Consider the following 17,962-nt stretch of genomic DNA (forward strand, 5'->3'; position numbering starts at 1 on the left):
AAGAAGAATGTTTCCAGCAGTGTCTGGGAAGGGGAGGACAGAGGTTTATGTGGAAATGAGTGAATTGCCTGTCTGCTGCCACAAAGCCATTTACTCTTCCAGGTGTTTCATTTTACAACATATTGCTATAAATATTTCAAAAGCCTCAGGGCTGCTGTCTCACACTCTGTTCCAGCTTATTTACCTACAGGTACTGTTTTCAACTATGCTCACTGACAAAATATATAAGTTTTCCCACCTTCCCAGTCCTTGTTCACCTCACAGCTCTGCCCCAAACCCCTCTGCTTGGAGTGCAGCCCTTCCAAAGACTGTACTGTGGGGCATATTCAGAATCATGGAATCACAGAATGGGTTGGCTTGGCAGGGACCTTAAAGCTCATCTTGTTCCACCCCTGCCATTGGCAGGGACACCTTCCATGATCCCAGGCTGCTCCAAGCCCCATCCAGCCTGGCTTTGAACACTTCCAGGGATCCAGGGGCAGCCACAGCTGCTCTGGGCACCCTGTGCCAGGGCCCCACCACCCTCACAGGGAAGAATTTCATCCTAATATCCAAGCTAAACCTACTTCCTGTCAGTTTGAAGCCATTCCCCTTTGTCATGTCACTCCAGGCCCCTGTAAAATGTCTCTCTCCAGTTTTCTTGCAGGTTCCCTCCAGGGAGCAGAAAGCTACAGTTAGATCCCCCTGGAGGCTTCTCATCTCCAGGCAGAACAATCCCATTCCTCTCAGCCATTCTTCATGGGAGAAGTGCTCCATCCCTCTGATTACCATGGTGGCCTTCCCAAAGCAGCACATGACAGCTGGAAGATGAAACCCCTGTCACCAGTGCGAGGTGGCACCAGAAACACGACACAGAAACCTTTTGTGACAGACTGGGCAGGGCCAAAGAGCAGCTGGGGCAGTCTGGTAACAAACCTACCAACAAAACTCACCTCCCAAAGCCAGTGCAACACCAGCAGCTCCCAAACCACACCCCAGCACAGATGGGCAAACCCTCAAGCACCCCCCAGAGTTGTTCCTGACACATTTAGCACTTTGGGAAACAGAGGTGCACACCTGTAAGGTTTTTTCAGATCACAGTATGAAAAAAAAAAAAAAAAAGTGACAGGATAATGCAAAATAATTGATTTTATTTAAAATAAAAAGCAAAACCACAATCATCCAAACAAAACAACCAGCTCTGCTGGATTGGTGATAAAAGCAGCTAAGGGCAGTGGCAGGGCTTGGAGCTGACAGTGGGACTGTCACACAAAAGGGTAACACTTTCTTTCCCCCCCTTTACAAGGGGGATGCCAAAAACCTCCCGTTACAATGTGCCCACACAGGCATTTCAGACTGGATTCAGCCAACAGTCTGGCTTCCCAGCCCACAGTTCCTGGGGACTTAGGGAGGAGAGTAGAAGTTAACTATGAAAGAGGGTGCTGTCTTTCCTTGAAGCATTTAGAGAGGTTTGATGTAACTGAGGAGACAAACTGGAGCCAGCACACAGGAGCTGGAAAGGGGAGGAAGGTCTGTCAGAGGCTCCTCGGCCTCACCTGCTCCCACAGCACTTGTGCAGGGAGAAGGCGCTGGGACTGGTGCCTCTCGTCCACATTTGTGGTTCTGATGGAGTGTTGGGTCGTTTCCTCCTGAACTCTCACAGCCTCTGTCTGTCACTGGCCCCTAAAGCACAGCCAGAGCTCCCAAATCCCATCACCTTTCCCAGAGCAGGCAGGATTGTGACAGTGACACCCAGCCGGAGGCTCTCTGCCCATCCCTGGGGAACAGGGCAGCCCCCAAAGCCTCAGGGAGGTGAGGCAAAGCTGTGCTGCTGCTCTGGGGCTCAAGGGGCCCACAGCGTGCTGGACCAGCTGCATCCAGGGCCTCCAGAGGACAAAAGCAGCAGGGCTGGAACAAGAGACAAGGATGTCCCCAGAGAAGAAGTACAAGCCTGGAGAAATGAGAGCACAGAGCCCACTCTCCCCAGCCAGCTTCCCTCAAGCACAGAGCGAGGCACAAAGGGAGCAGCAGTTTTTAACTGCTCCTCACTCACCCAGCCTGAAATGAGGGCCTGGGAAGCACCAGCTCCCCCCATTCCTGTAAGGCCAGTGAAGCTGACTCCCTTGATGGGAGAATTGCATCTGGTCCTATTTAAAAACAGATCCTGCTCTAGCAGGACCTCCTCTTTGGAGCAGACCATGGAACAGCAACAGTTCAACCCTGGTGAAAACAGAAAGTCTTGTTCTGCTACAATTTATATACCACACAGGAAGGGCCACCACAGACCACCACGTGGCCAAGAGTGTTGAACAACATCCCCAATGTTTTCTGCTACAAAAAGCTCCCACCGGGCTCGAAAGTCTCAGGTTGCTCAGGATGAATGAAACACTTTTTGTGGGTGGATGGCTTCAAAGCATCTCACACAGCAATTACAGTTCAGCCTCACAACAGCCCTGCGAGGTAGGGATTCTCCTCACTGCTCAAAGACTCACCAAAGCGGCTGAGGCAAAAGCCAGAAGTGGAAGAACTGGAGATCCCAGAGTCCTGATTCCCAGGTAGCCTGCACAGACACTGTTTCACAGCAGGAAGTGCCCTGTGGAGCAGTCAGGAGAGGGTTCCTGGTATCATGATGTCTGCAGCCTGTTGTAAACACACTGCTTTTCTGTGAGGGGTGTCACACCAACACAGGCTTCACCTGGAATTGCTTTATTTCACACCATGGAAGAGTTCACAGGTGTAGAAGAATGTTCTGCACACTGGATCTTCCCACAGTGCTTCTGGAGGCAGAGGCGTGGCTTTCCCAGCACAGCAATCAGGCTTTCACATTAGATTTTAAGACTGTGCAAACTGAACCACATGTGCCAAATGCAGCTGCATCTCACTGAGGTGCTGCCCAGCCATCAGAGAGGGCAGGGACAGCTCTCCAAGGACTCCCCTCACCGTGACAGAACTGAGTCCTGTGAGCCTTTGCCTCTCCAAGCCCCACATTCTTCCAAAAGGCAGCAGCTGCAGCCTGCTCTGACAGGACACACACGGACTGCGCAGGCTCCCAGGCTGTTCAGCCTTGGCCACAAATGCCAGGAGCTGGAGAAGTTGGAGGATGTTTTAAGTGATGTCGTGGAAGAATCCGCAGTGGCTACAGATCAAGTGTGCTTGCTTATGCCTGGTTATTCATCACAGGAAATTCGGGAGTCTGGACAGCTAAAGAATGTATCAATAAACCTTCCCTCTCTCCATTTCCCCACCACCACACTGCTCTTACACAAACTGACTGGCACAAAAGAGTCAAAAAACAGAGATCCCAACAAACATATTTAGGGTTCCTTTGTACAAAAGGATATGGCCCAGGAGTGTTTAAATAAGGAATAGACAAGGTAAAAAACGGATCAGAGAACCCAGAAAAGCAACAATCCAGGTTCCACCAAACCCAACACGTTTAAGAAAGTCACAGTTGAGGCTTTAATCTCTCTTTAATTTGCTCTTTCATCAGTGCCTGGGCCTTGCTGTGTGTTCACTACATGTACAGCACTTCTGCTGACAAGTTTCCTCTCCCAAAGAACGGCTGAAGTGAGTTCTATACCCACCTCCTAGGGCTCAGAAGAGCACCCACTGAAGCAGCCCATGGGAAGTTCAGATTTCCTGGCAGCACCTTCAGCCACACAGAGACACCACCAGCACAAGCCCCTGCTAATATAACAAACCAGCAGCTCCAAAAGATCCCTCGGGGACAAGAGCTTTACCTGGCATAATACAAATGCATCTACACAGACTTAAGCAACACATTGCATTTTTAAAAAGCATAAAACAACAACACGTCCCCCTCCTCGGTCCTTTAAAATTGGCACTGCAACTTTCAGAAATGCGGAACCTCAAAGAAAAGCCATTTAGAGATGTCAGCTGCACTGGCCTGAGCGAGCCCATGGCCCCAGAACCGTTTGGTGTTTCAAGCCCAGCAAATGTGATCGTGCCAGAGGGAGACTTTGTCAGCAGCAGCTTTGTGCTAAACACCACACCTGCACCTGAAGGATGGCATTATTGGCAAATGCTGACTTTTTCCCCTCCAGTTTTTGCTGTGCAAGAGACTCCAGGATTCTCCTGCTCCATCGAGCTTCCCATCACAAGGTGCTAGTGCAGCTTAGTTACCTGTCACCTTGACAGACACAGAGTGGAAGTAGATGGACTGTTGCTGGTTCAGGTGTTGCACCTCAGGTGTGTGCATGGAGCACGCAGATTCAGACACAAAAGATGCTTCAGGTTGGTGGGCACCTCTGCTTAAGTTGCTTCAGTGCTTGGGGCATTCACACCACCTTCCCATCCTTGGCTGAACAGGGATCTTCTCGCAGAAGTTAGATAAAAAGGAAGGTGTTTGCCCAGCAGAAGCAAGGTCTGGTGATATGGGAAGAATACAGAAATGCTGCTGCCACTGTAGGGAAAAAATCCATGTGGCCAAAGCTCAAGTGGAGATGAAACCGGCCAGAACCATGGGGGAAATAAAATAGAGTTTTTTCAAATACATTAAGGGCAAAAGGCAAATTAGAAATAACACTGTCTCATTCCAGGATGAGGATGGTCACCTCACAAACAGGGACATGGCAGGGGTGTTTAATGTTTCTTTGCCTCTGGTCTCCAGCACAGATGATGGACCAAGGGGCTCTCAGTCCCCTGAGCTGGAGGACTGTGACTGTGAGAATGTTCAACTCCCAGTCGACCCCCAAGCTGCAGATCTGCTGCTCCAGATGGATGCCTACAAATCCACGGGGCCTCATGGGATTCATCTAAGAATCCTCAGGATGCTGCTGCTGTCATTACAAAACTGCTTGATTTTTGAGCAGTCTTGGGAATCCGGAGGAGTTCCAGCTGACTGAAGCTGGCAAATGTCCCAATTTAAAAGAACAAGAAGGAGGACCCTGGAAACCACAGGCCTGTCAGTCTCACTTCAGTGCCCGGCCAAATCATGGAAGAGATGATTCTGGGAAGTATTGAAAAACACCTGGAGGACAATGCAGGCATCAGTCATAGCCAGCACAGCTTCATGAAGGGAAAGTCCTGCTTGTTGAATCTGATCTCTTTCTGTGACAAGGTGACCCACCTGGCTGATCTGGGAAAGCCAGGAGATGTCACCTTTTGGACTTCGGCAAAGCTTTGGATTTTGTCTCTCCCAGTGACCTTCTGGACAAACTGTCCTGCCCACAGCTGGTTAATCGTGTTACATGGATGGGTGAGCAACTGGCTCACAGGTTGGACACAAAGGGTGACAGTGACTGGGGCGACACCAGGCTGGCACTGGTCACTACTGGAGCGCTGCGGGGCTCTATCCACATCCCCGTGCTCTTCAACATCCTCATTAATGACGTGGACGCATGACTGGAAGGAATATTAAGTTTGCCAACAACACTAAATTGGAAGGAGCTGTCAACTCCCTCGAGGGTAGAGAAGGCTCAATAAATAAGAGGATTCTGCACTGGGGCGCGGGCACTCCTGGTTGTGTGGACAGAGTGGGGAACGAGAGGATGGAGAGCAGAGCTGTGGAAAGGGACCTGGGGCCCCTGGATGGTGGCAAGTTGGATCTGAGTCAGCAGTGCCCTGGAGGCCAGAGGGCAAACCACGTCCTGGGGGCATCAGGCCCAGCATTGCCAGCCAGGCAAGGGAGGGGATTGTCCTGCTCTGCTCTGCACTGAGGCGGCCTCACCTTCAGTGCTGGGGGCAGTTTTGGGAACCACAGCATCTAACAGACATTAAGCCATTGGAGAGCGTCCAAAGGAGGCCATGAGGATGGTGAAGGGTCTGGAGGGGAAGCTGTATGAGGAGTGGCTGAGGTCACTTGGTCTGTTCAGCCTGGAGGAGACTGAGGTCACACCTCATTTGGGTCTTCAGCATCCTCGTAAGGGACAGCAGAGAGGCAGGTACCAATCTCTTCACTCTTGTGACCAGTGACAGGACTCAAGGAAATGGCTGGAGCTGAGTGAGGGCAGGTTTAGGTCGGATATCATGAAAATGTTTTTCACCCAGAGGGTGGCTGGGCACTGGAACAGGCTCCCCAAGGCAATGGTCACAGCACTGAGCCTGTGTGAGTTCATGAAGTGTTTGGACAATGCTCTCGGTTTCTGTGCAGGGCAAGGAGTTGAACTCGATGATCCCGGTGGGTTCTTTCCAAGTGCCCGTATTCCAGGATTTTATGAGACACACACTTGGAAGCGCCAGCCCTGACAGCAGGGTAAGATCCAAGGACTCATTTTCCACAGCTCAGTTCTTGCAGAGGCTCATTTCTTCCTTGTTCTTCCTGAAATTCTAGTGTGAGATCCACCGGACGTTCCCCCAGGCCAAAAGGGCTGGTGTTCCTTTCCTCAAGTGTACAGGACATGTAAACATATGACAGTGTCAAAGCAAGGCAGGTTTTTACATTTACCTGCTGGTTTTAAAAAGAGTTCTTTAAAAACCGACCGTTGTCTTCCCTTGCCAGTTCCGTGACCCATTAAATACTTGGCATGTCCTTACCCAGAGCTGGGTTATAGTGCACTCACCCGGGGCGCAGAGGGGACAAAGCATTGCACAAAGGACGCGGTCAGGGCATTCCCCTGCTGGTTATTCAGGAGCCAATCTTGGACAGCACAGTAACAAAGATGTCTGGATCGAGGAAGAGTGACAAAAACTTAAGGAGTGTGAGAAACAGAAGCAGAAGGGGGTAGAACAGAGCTGGCTGGCTGCTAACGGAGTTTCGATGGGCAGCTGCCTCTGGGCAGGTGGTGTTATCCCTCAGGGATAGCTGCGGCCTCCACAAGATTCCCTAATCCTGTCAAAAGAAGGTACAACTGCCTTTGAGCATTCCCCTTGTATCAGGGCACAAGATCCCAGCATGCAGATTCAATCTCAGGCTTATCTTTCCCCCAGCATTGTACAAGCAGGGTTAAGATTTCATCTCTGGAAGCGTTTCTAGCAGCTAAGCCATCACACAGCTGGAAGAGAACACCCACCACCCTCAGAGAGTGAAACAATCAATACACAGGAGGAAGAACAGTGAAACCCAGAAAGCAAATGTGAAAGGCAAAGTGCAGATTTTTAATATTTAGGGTGTTATCTTCAAAATTTGAATGGCAAATAATTTAAAAATGCAAGGCTTTTTCAGAAGAACAGATCTGCATTGTGATCTGCATTTTTACAGCTTTCTTTTTAAACCAGGGTCTGCACTAAAGTTTGTTCTTTCCGGCTGCTCATTCCCTGCCTGAAGTCACAGTGGCTGCCAAAATGGGATTTGACAATGTCATAACAAGCAAATTGTGGAAACTTCCAGGGCAAAATAAGCAGTCAGTACAGTTGTCCCCAACTTTTAATGATGCTCTGTACTTGTAATTCAATTACATTCAGTTATGAGCAACTGCTGGAAACGAGAAAGCAATCTACAGAAGCACACAGGTCTTCAGGCAGTCCCCACACTGGGAAGTCAGGCTGGAATCATGCTGGAATATGGGCTTCCTCAGGTAAACTACTGCTGCACACCTTAAGCAAGCCACACACCAAGCCACCACAGCACTTGCATCCATGCCAAACCTGGAGCATCCAAGAGCTCAAGAGCTGGCCAGCACTCTTAATGCAGGCAGGCAGCCAATCCAGCAGCACTGGTTAACCAAGCTGCAAGGAATTTGCTTAAGAATTTTGGCAAGCCTCTGCTATATGAGAAAAATGCTTCATTTAACAAAGAATGTTTAAGTTCTTCCCTGCAGTATTCTCCCAGATTCCCAGTGTTCTACTGTTTTTAACCTGGCCTGTCCAGAGAACTGCTTTCCTCAGCAACTTTGCCCTAAGCATATCTATCCTTGATTTTGCAATATAATGTTGCCTCCTTCCACACTGACTGAAACTTGCTTGATATTTAGGTATTTGTTTATTTTAAACGTAAACACAGACATCTGGAATTTAGGATGAATTTTGCCTCTAACAGATAAAGCAGTGGAACAAATTGAAATAGTCCAGGCAGCAGTAAGAGAAACCATACAACTACTTGAAGGTTTTCTGTTTGAACAAGACATTGAAACCTGAGTGCTGCCTGATCATTCCTCATTTTTAACTGTTCACTCTTCATTTGTGCTCTCTAAAGAGCAGTTAAAACATCCCACCTCTCCCATTAAACAAAGAAAAAAATCAAATCCTTTCATCTATTAAAAGAGACAACTAGGAAAAGTAATAAGACTGTTTATTAAATAAAACCCCTGATTTTTTTTAAAAACATCAATAATCTTAGTTTTCTGCTTGGAACAATTAAAATAATTAATGGAGGGAAGATACCACTGGTTAACTGCTTTACGGAAGGAAAAGGAATCCTTTGCCCTCCATCCCTCTCTGCTGAGGAATGCCCTATCTGAAGTGTGCCAGCTTTGTATTGTCCTGTGCTTGTTTAAAACCAAGAGCTGCCCTGGGGTCACCTGGAGGAGCTGCGCTCTTTGCTCACGCAGTCGTCCTGGGAAGTTGTGTCCCCGTTCCCCATCATTCCGCACGTCCTCCGCTTTTTCCTGCGGTGCATCATCCCCTCTGTCTCGGAGCCAGAGTCACACTGTGGGATGGAAAGGTGAAACCACAATTCAGAGGAATCTCATGAACGGCCTGTGCTGTGCAACTCACCACAAGAGCTACTCAGCAGCCCTGAGCTCAAAGAATGTGCTGTTTTAGACTAGACACATCAAGGAAATTTCAAATTAAGTGTTTAAAAATCAGGAACAGAAACATTCTTGGATTTCATCACTGGCTGAAGCTGACTTGAGGCAAGACAATAAATGTGTGTCTTTTGGTCCCTAGAAGCACCTCATCTTCTGAGAGAAGACTCTGGCTTCTGAAGGATTTAGGTGTCAAGAAGAGTCCCATGTTGTAATTGACCTGTTTTGGATTTTTTTTCCCTCTCCCAATTTTTAGAACATTCATTTTGCAGCCATTTTCCACAAGCTAAATGAGTGACAGATTCCTATATAATACAGATATGGAACAAACAGAATTAATCCATTTAGCAATGTGAAGAGAAGCTTCAGCAAACAGAACCTGCTAAGATCACAGGCTCCTCCACCATGTAGATTGGTTTGGCTGCTTTCTATTAATTTATTCCATAGGGCATGAATATAAGGATGAAGGCACATGATCAGGTATAGAAAAACAATGTAATTGCAGAATATGGATCACCTATTGCCTTAAAAAGCATTACCTCTGAATCTGAGTCCGACGAGCTGGAACTTGATGAACTGGAAGAATCACTAGAACTGTCAGAAGCAATACCAGTAGATTCCTGCAGGTCAACTGAATCAGCCAAGGCTGCCAATTCAGGATGTTCCTGCTTTAGGATCCTAAATACAGTTGAAATTTCAGGGTTAGCCTTTGAATTGTTACACTGCACATTAATGAATACTTTTAGGTTTTGTTTCCAACGGAGAATATACAAAGAAAGCTACTAAATCTCTTACCTGTACCATTTCCGTGACAATTTAGGTCTCCCTCTTACTGTCTTGTGCCACACCACTGGGAAGTTGGTACAGCTGGCAAAGTTTTGTGTGATGGCAATAGTTGTGTCAAGATTGAGGACTACGTGCCACCAGCCACCTAAAACACAACACCAGTGACCATTGGTGGCTGCATGGCAGAGAGCAAGTTCAAGGACAGCCAAGAACACTTTTCCCACAGTGCAGGTGGAACTGCACCTTATCTCCAAACCTAGATGAGTTTTCCAACACAACATCCTTCCTCTCTTATTTCAGCTTTCACCCAGTGCCTGACAGGTTCTTGTTACAGAAGGCAGCTCCACACTCTGAGCAAATTTCGCAGCTCACACACACAGGGCTGAAGACGTGACCTGACAGCACCACGCTGGCTGCTGACGGTTTACTTAACAGCGACAGCCATTGTAACCCAGGCTGCACAGAGCCCTTTCTCTTCAGCTGGAGAGGACTTTCCACGCTGATTTTGCAAGGTTCTTATGACTACAGACTAACCTTTCATTTAAAAATAGATGCAAAATTGTTTCTCCACACGGGATAAAAGTAGTGGAGCTCTTACAACCCACTTAGAGGCTCAGAAAAGACTGAGGGAACAGTTTAATGGAACCCGACAGCTACAAACTCTTAACAGAAGGTACACCCAGGAGTCACTAATAAGTGCCAAGACAATCACAAGGCACCCTTCACACACCAAGTCAGCTGGATGTTACAGACAAGCAATGTGGACAGAAACTATGGGCTGTGCTGCACAAAAATGATGCAAGATTCAGAGGTTAGAATCCGGTGCTGAACTCACCTCACCCCCCACTTACAATGGGCACACAGTGTGCAGTCACTCAGAGGGAATGGCATCTTTAGCAAAGCTTTATTTAGCTTTTGATTTTAAATGCAAGATGAAGCATAACCACAGAGCAGTGGGTGGAAGGTGTCAGTGCTTTTAAGTAGTTCATTTCCCACAGCAAAGAAAAATTCATATGCAAAATTCAGCCATGAATTTGCACCAGCGTGTATAAACTCAAACATTTTTGTCTAAGAGTTACTGGGGCTCAACCCCCTTTATTATTTTATGCTCTGACAGCTTTCTATTACCGCAGTTTAGTTCACATTACATTCCTGTGATCCTGCAATTTAAATCCCACTTATTTTGCCATCTATATCACATGCAACCCTATGCTATAGGTCATACACATTTTGTGACATTCAGGAAGTAACTGAATAGTCTCAAAACGAGCTCAGTTTGCTTTGTAAGAAATGGGCCATATAGGAAAGCTGAAATGTTCCCTTCAGGAATGTTACAAATATGCTTTTTTTTTCTCTCGGATTTCCTTCCTGGAGAGATCTGCACATACCTGGCACAAAGACTGTCTCTCCTGGTTTCTGTAAGACTTCCAGGGGTTTGAACTCGGGGGGCCAGGTGGGAAGCTGTGTCCGAGGGTAGATGACATTGAACCAGGTGATGGCCTCGTCCTGCTGGTTCCCTCCCTCCTCCCGTGTCACTTTGATCAGCTCCCTGGGAGTGCTGGTTGGGAACAGGCACCAACGCTTATGGCCCTGGACTAAGGCATTCCAGGCACTAGTTCCCAAGGGATCGATGTGAATTCCTGTTCCAGAACGAGGTGGGCCCATCACAAACCATCTGCATGGAGGGGAAAGAAAAGTGCTTTAGTCACAGAGCAGGCAGGTAGTTCCCTTTCCTCATGTCAGACAGAGAATTACAGCAGCTCATTGCACATTCAGTTAGAAACTAAAGTAACTACAGTTCCTTCATTTAAATTATTGATTTTGTTAAGTTCACACTACTGTAAAAGGATGTAACAGGAGTTTAACCTAAAATCCAATATGAATTGGGACAGGAATGACTGTGGGATAATTAGTGAAGATGACTTTTTATATGTCATAGCTGTATTTTTTTTAAACAGTTCTTCAATAAAAAGGTGATTTCAAAGTTTATGAGCATGATTAAATCCCGACAGCCTGTGCTGGAACTCTTCCTAGACAGGGGGATTCTCCTATGGTTTTCTAAAATTTGCTGCTCAAACAGCTCAGAACTGCAGAACAAAGAGGAACAAAAGGCAACAACAAGGAACAGAGCAAGTTATGCAACCCTGGCCTCTCTCTGCTCCTTCTGTTCATTCACAAGAGGTTTTTCATTCCAACACTTAACTACATGGAGCTTATTCTCCAGTGACCATTCAGGATTTGAGGTTTATATTCCCACTGCCCATTTACAAGGTTTATTTCTCCCAGTGGAGAACTTTATTTACTGTACATGTTTAACTGCAGCAGCACCTTCAACTGCTCATTTCCCCTGGAACAGAGCAGTAAGACCAACCACACCAAAAAAAAGCAGTGTGAGGTGACTTCATACCAGGCATCAAGAGGAAAAAATGACATTAATTGTTTAACTGGCAGCAGAGAGTGCAGAAACTAAAGCACCAAGACAATCCCTCCATGGTGTGGTGACAGCCATGAGATGCCCAGCAAGAGGAATGCAAAGGTTCAGAAAATACAGCAAGTTCTCCATCTCCCCTTTCCAGTGCAGGTGTAAATCAAGCTGCTTTTGAAGGATCATTTGCCAGCGTCAATTGTAGGACACTAAAGTTTGATTATCATGCTGGTTTTTTCCGGCTTCACAAAGGAGCTGTAAATAAGCAGGTGCTTGCCATTTCTAATGCCAATTCAATATTTAGATTCATATTAGCCTTAGAAAGCTGATTCAACTACAGGTAGAACAGTCAAGGCTTTCATGAAGAAATCATACATGTGAAGATCTGTCTGGCACAGACAGATGCACTGTTCAAAACCCTTTTTCTGACAATAACCTGAATCTACACACACACAGAAGGTTTTAAAATCCTTATTTAGCAACACTGTCATTTACCAGCACCTTCTTTCAAATACTTAACTTCCAAAGAACAAAACAGTTTTCCCCAAGACATTAAATTTACCATTAAAAATTTCACAACTCCTAAATTTAATCTGAAAATAAACCCCAGCCCCCCTCCCCCGATTAAAATAACTGCCTCAGTAAATGGCTTCCAAAAATTGTTGTCTTTATTTCAAAGAGGAACAATGCCAACAAAAATGACCTGAACAGATCCAATTCTTCTTTTAAGGTCTACACACTACCACACCCCTCTCAATCCACAGATCGACCTGTACAGGTTGTATCCTCCTCATATAACCAGCACCACTTCCTGTCACATTTTCAATTATGCTCTAGAAGTACTGCACACTCATTCCTGTACTGAGATGAACCTTTCAACTCCAGGAGACATTACTGTGCTCTCGTGCATCACTCAGCCCTCAAAAAAACCTCAACAGCCTGAAAAATGCCCACATTTTCCAAAACAAAAGACAAGAAGTTGGATACCAAGATCATGAGCAAGGAGCTCAGCATGTGCCTGTAGGTGGGGAGGGCGTGGGGGACACAGACAGCAAAATAAATGAGTCACAACCAGATTCTCTCATTTACCTCTAACTTGGGTTAATGATCTCTAGTTCATTGAATGTATTCAGTTTCTACTACACCTGTTTTATGTTTGACCACAGCGTTTTATGTTCTTAGAAGAGAATTATGAAAAGCACTGTAAAAACACCTCCTTCAGTGATCTCAGATGGAATCAGGTTCTTGCTTCACTCCTGCAAAAGCACAACTTGACTACAGACACACGAGAGGGTGCAGAGGGAAGTGTCATTACTGATGAACTCTTGCTCAATCTAATTTAAATAAACCACATCACAGACTCATGTCACTCAAAGGGCAACAGGCATTGTCTGACAATTATAATGGTGCTATAAAGACCTTAATTATTTGGGAGGGTTCAACTTAAGGGCTCACACTGCTCTGAAATGTCATAGCAACATAGATAAAAATGGCTTTTTTTATCTAGAAACCCAAATACAAGGTTGCTGCACTTGAATTTATGAATGAAATGTCATTTCGCCCTCTTCCAAGCTGAAGCAAAAATAAAAGGTTGAAAAGACCACGTAGATGTGAAATATGGTTCTCCCTCAAAACCATCTGAAGGGGAGCTAAGAACTAGTGCCTACATTAGATCCTAATCTAGCTTAAGATCTTTACCTTAAAAGGAGGGACTCATAATTAAACAAAATTCCACACTGTACATAAGCCACTGGTGCAAAACCCAGGAGCTGTTCCTGAGGTATTTAAAATTTGAACACCAGAAGGCACACACAGCAAGAAACTGATCTGCACAGCTCTCAGTATCTACGTAATTTTTGAAAAATCTAAGAAGTGATTGAAACTGACTTAATAAAAATACCCCAAAACCATATGCCATAAATCCGTAGCAACACTGCTGGCAGAAGGAGAAATTATGATACAAATCTTCTCTCCCACAGGATTACAGATGGACGCTCGTTTCAGAGATGATGTAAAAATATCCCTTTTTCATGTGAGACAACCCCAGGTATTTAGGAACAACCAATGAGCTGGAAAATACCCAGTTTTGCCTTGCTGTCACTCTACCTGTAAGGTGGCCGCCGTTTCTCCCCTGCATACTGAAAGAGATCATCAGTGAAGAATTTGGGGACCTTGTAGTCCTCCAGGAGTTTCCTTCGCTTGGGATGCTCTCCATAGCTGCTGTCAAAGATGTAGAGGGGGCTGTCATCACGTGTAGTTTCCATGTACTCTATGTAGTATTTCATCTTCATCTTCACAGAGTAACCGTCATTGTCCTCCCCACATTTGAACTTCTGGTTCCTGTACTTGCGTTTCAGCCGCTCCAGTGTCCACTTCTCCTGGGCAGACCAGCCCACCTGAGCGTTCAGCAACACCACGGGCTTGTAAGGCTTTTCATAACGCTCCACAAACTCCTCCACTGTTAACTGCAGTGCATCTGCCCTCTCCACATTATCCTGTGAAACCAAGGGAGGAAAGCAGGACAGATATCAGGACAGACTGACGTCCTAGGACTGTGCTCGCCTGTGGGGGAGCTTAACACATATCCTCTGCTCCACACACCACGAGGGTACGGAGCTGCCTCTGTGTTATTTTAAGCTCCTCGAGGCTGCAGCCCCATTTCTCCTGGCCCGCTCCCTGCACACATCGGTGACACCCGCTGCCCGGAGCCTTTGGCACTGCTCCGCACTCTCCCGGGAGGAGAGGCCACCCTGCCCTTTCGGCTGCCACATCCCCTGCAGCATTTCACTCCCTCGGGACCCGGGAAGCGCTCCTGGGAATTCTGCGGGAGCCCGTTCCATCCCGGCGGGCCCTGACCTTCCCACACGCCTCGCCACGTGGAGGGAGAAAAGTCCTCTCCCTCACCAAACCTCTCCCTGCCGCCAGCTCTGAGGCAACCTCAGACAGGGCCCCATCCCATTTCCCATCAGACGTCCCGCAGCTCCCCCTTCACCTCCGGCATTCCCAATCCCCTCAGTCGCCTCCTCCATCTCTGTCCCCTCAGGGCTCCCCAAAGTCGTGTCCCTACCCCACTTCCCTCAGCCCCCCCCCCCCCCCCCCCCCGATTCCCCTCAGGTCTCTTCCCTATTCCCCGCAGGACTCGCTCAGACAGTCGCGCGCCCCTCCGTTCCCAATTTCATCCCCTCTCCATTCCCCATTCCCACCCTTTCATTCCTCACGCCCCGCGTTCCCCTCCGCCCGACGCACCTTGCAGGCGGTGGGGCTGAGGGGGAAGGTCTCGCAGTAGTTGTGACGGGTCCAGTCCAGCGAGTCTTTCAGCTCGGGCCGGGCGCTGCGCTTCGCCTCACGGATCCGCTTCTTGCTCTTGTGATTCATGGCGGCGGCGCTGGGGGCCGTCACCGCCCGCCGCCCCCGGCCTGACCCCGATCCCGATCCTGATCCCGGCCCCGCTCCGGCCGCACCTTCCAGAAATTTCACCCCGTGCCGCCGCTGTCGCCGCGGCCCCGCCCTCGCCGCGCTCCCATTGGCCGGCTGCGCCCCGGCTTCCGCCACGCCTCGGCGCTGATTGGCCGAGGCTGGGGAAGCGGCGCCCCCACGCCGCCATGTTGAGGAAGGGCAGCGCGGGCGGCACGGAGGTAGCGCGGGCGCCGAGCGCCCTTGGCCGCGCAATCCCGCGGCCGCCCCGGGAACCCACCGCCGCCGCTGCCCTTCCCGCGGCGGGCCCGCGCTCCGCGCTTGCTGCTCTCCTGACAGTGGCAGGCCGACCGCGTGTCACCCGGTTTCCTCCATTCTCCGGGAAGCGGCCCGCCGAGGCGCCCGCCCCGCCCTGCCGGGGCAGCGGCGCGGGTGGGAGCGGCCCGGTTTAACCGCGGCCCCCGGGGGAGGCGGTGGCTGGACGAGCGGCTCATCGCCATCAGCGCCCGCGGCGGCGCTCCGCGTGACGTCACGCCGGGAGGAGGTGCCGATTGGCCGGCGCGACCCGGCGCCAACACGTGTCGGCCCGCGATTGGCCCATGGCGGAGCGGCGGCAGCGCGCGCGGTGGTACCGGTTCGAGGAGGGCCCGGCGGCGCTGGCCGTGCGCGTGCCCGAGGTACCGGGGGCGGCCGGGACACCGGGAGTAGCGGGAGCTCCCGGGACCCCGGCACAGAGCCTCGCCCCGTGTCTTGCAGGTGCTGGACTCGCAGTACGGCATGTACGTGTGGCCCTGCGCCGTGGTCCTGGCCCAGTACCTGTGGGCGCACAGGCGGAGCCTGCCCGGCAAGCGAGTGCTGGAGGTACCGCCCGCTCCCCGCCCGTGACCCGCGGGTCAGGCTCCGCCCGCGGTCTCCACCAACACGCTGTGGTTTCAGATCGGGGCCGGTGTGAGTCTCCCCGGCGTGGTGGCCGCCAAGTGCGGTGCCCAGGTGATCCTGTCGGACAGCGAGGAGCTGCCCCAGTGCCTGCAGAGGTGCCGCAGCAGCTGCCTCATGAACCGCCTGCCCCACGTGCCCGTCCTCGGTCTCACCTGGGGCCGCCTGTCACCAGAGCTGCTCTCTCTTGCTCCCATAGACATTATTTTAGGCTCAGATGTCTTTTTTGACCCCAAAGGTACGTTAAGGCTCTTAGGTATCTTTGGTTTATAACTGCGAGGAGTCTGTGTCCAAGTAGTGCTGGGAACAGTGTCAATAGGTCAGGTGACACTGTGCTACTGACCTTGTTACTCTGGGGTAATTCTAGTTTAGAGCTGTCATAAATGCAGCTGAGGGTGTGGGAATAGAAGATAAATTAAATAACTAAGTCCCTTCATGCCATGCTTGGGTCTCTCATACAGATACGCTGGGCTTGCATTGATTTGTAACTACCATTTCATAGAACCAGGCAGATTTATCCACACCTGCAATCCAGAGACTAACCCAAACTGCTTTATCTCCCCCAACTACACAGACTTCGAGGATATTTTAACTACAATTTACTTCTTGTTGGAGAAGAACCCACAGGCTCAATTCTGGACAACTTACCAAGTCCGAAGGTAAATTTTTAACTCAAATCTTAGCTTCTGTCCCAGCTGTGAATGAGCATTAACTTCTCTGTGGCACCACCACTCTGACTCAGAAAAGCTCTTGCTGTGAGTCAAGCTGCTGTTTGCCCAGTAAACCCTGGAGGTAACAAAATCTGAAAATAATCCAAGAACCACCAATTTGCTGTTAAGCAGAAGACTGTTACAAACCCAGCTGTGTTGTACTAGTTTGGTGACAGCCTGCTGGAGTTATTGTAGCAGTGATAACCCGGGGTTAGATTTTCACTCCTTTCCTCCCCTCAGTGCTGACTGGTCTATCGAGGCTCTGCTCTACAAATGGAACCTGAAGAGCATCCACATTCCCTTGCATTCCTTTGGGGCAGACAAAGAGCACTTGGCCAGCTCCTCTCTGCCAGGAAGACACACAATTGAAATGATGATCATCTCACTAGCACAGTCAGAGGGCACTTCAGTTTATTCCACTTTATATTGCAGTACAAGGTGATACTCAGCTGTTCACTGCAGCACAGAGCTGCAGAGAACAGTCCTGGTTACAAACCTCATGGATATTTTGGGGAAGCAGCAATTCTTAAAACATGCATTGTAAAAATAAAGCTGTTTGGTTTTCCAGCTATGGCTTTTGAGAAATTTGTGTTCCTCCCCCATGTCCGTGAAATAGTTCAGAGCCTCAAATCCATCATCTGAGCCACTACACAACAGAGTTTAACCTGGAAACCCACAAGATCCAACCTAAATCCACAACTTCAACTATGAAAAGGTAACTGCACGCTTAAAATAAAACACATCCCCATAAGATCCCTTTCCCAGGACTGAGAATACTTCCCAAAGATCCACATACAAAAGCCATCCTGTTGGTACATGAGCGTATGGAGACTGTGCTAACCTGGAACATACAAACTCCTCAGTTTGTAGAAAAGTACTTTTAATCCTCAACAAAGCCATACTGCCAGTGTTCAGATGTTTCCATTCCCATTTAACATACATGCATAAGATAAAACAAGGCATTACAATAACCCTTGACACAAGATGTTTGAAGTTACAAGTCATTTGGTACCAAATCAAGAGAAATCATCACTGTAAAGATCAGCCCCTGTCAAGCAGCAGCCTGG

At 48.8% G+C, this 17,962-nt stretch overlaps 2 protein-coding genes across 3 annotated transcripts; one reads left to right on the plus strand and one right to left on the minus strand.

The window, feature by feature from the left end:
• Window positions 1-1,113: 1,113 nt before the first annotated feature.
• On the minus strand, window positions 1,114-15,413 carry JMJD6 (jumonji domain containing 6, arginine demethylase and lysine hydroxylase). Its single transcript, XM_066200730.1, has 7 exons — window positions 15,082-15,413; window positions 13,942-14,330; window positions 10,799-11,085; window positions 9,420-9,555; window positions 9,164-9,302; window positions 8,397-8,524; window positions 1,114-6,769 (listed from the first exon to the last, which is right to left on the minus strand). Exons 1-7 carry the CDS (start codon window positions 15,208-15,210, stop codon window positions 6,733-6,735), a joined length of 1,245 nt encoding a protein of 414 aa, XP_066056827.1. The 5' UTR covers window positions 15,211-15,413; the 3' UTR covers window positions 1,114-6,732.
• An 86-nt stretch (window positions 15,414-15,499) lies between these two features.
• On the plus strand, window positions 15,500-17,337 carry METTL23 (methyltransferase 23, arginine). 2 transcript variants are annotated; one of them, XM_066200732.1, is made up of 5 exons: window positions 15,500-15,926; window positions 16,006-16,028; window positions 16,186-16,423; window positions 16,760-16,844; window positions 17,136-17,337. In XM_066200732.1, exons 3-5 carry the CDS (start codon window positions 16,303-16,305, stop codon window positions 17,335-17,337), a joined length of 408 nt encoding a protein of 135 aa, XP_066056829.1. In that variant the 5' UTR covers window positions 15,500-15,926; window positions 16,006-16,028; window positions 16,186-16,302. The 2 variants fall into 2 exon arrangements, with proteins under 2 accessions (XP_066056829.1, XP_066056828.1); XM_066200731.1 differs by having other exon boundaries at window positions 15,774-15,926; window positions 16,006-16,110.
• Window positions 17,338-17,962: the final 625 nt, after the last annotated feature.

This window comes from Chamaea fasciata, unplaced genomic scaffold (genome assembly GCF_029207755.1).
Source record: "Chamaea fasciata isolate MVZ Bird 193981 ecotype frontalis unplaced genomic scaffold, bChaFas1.0.hap1 SCAF_19, whole genome shotgun sequence".
Lineage (NCBI taxonomy): Eukaryota > Metazoa > Chordata > Aves > Passeriformes > Sylviidae > Chamaea > Chamaea fasciata.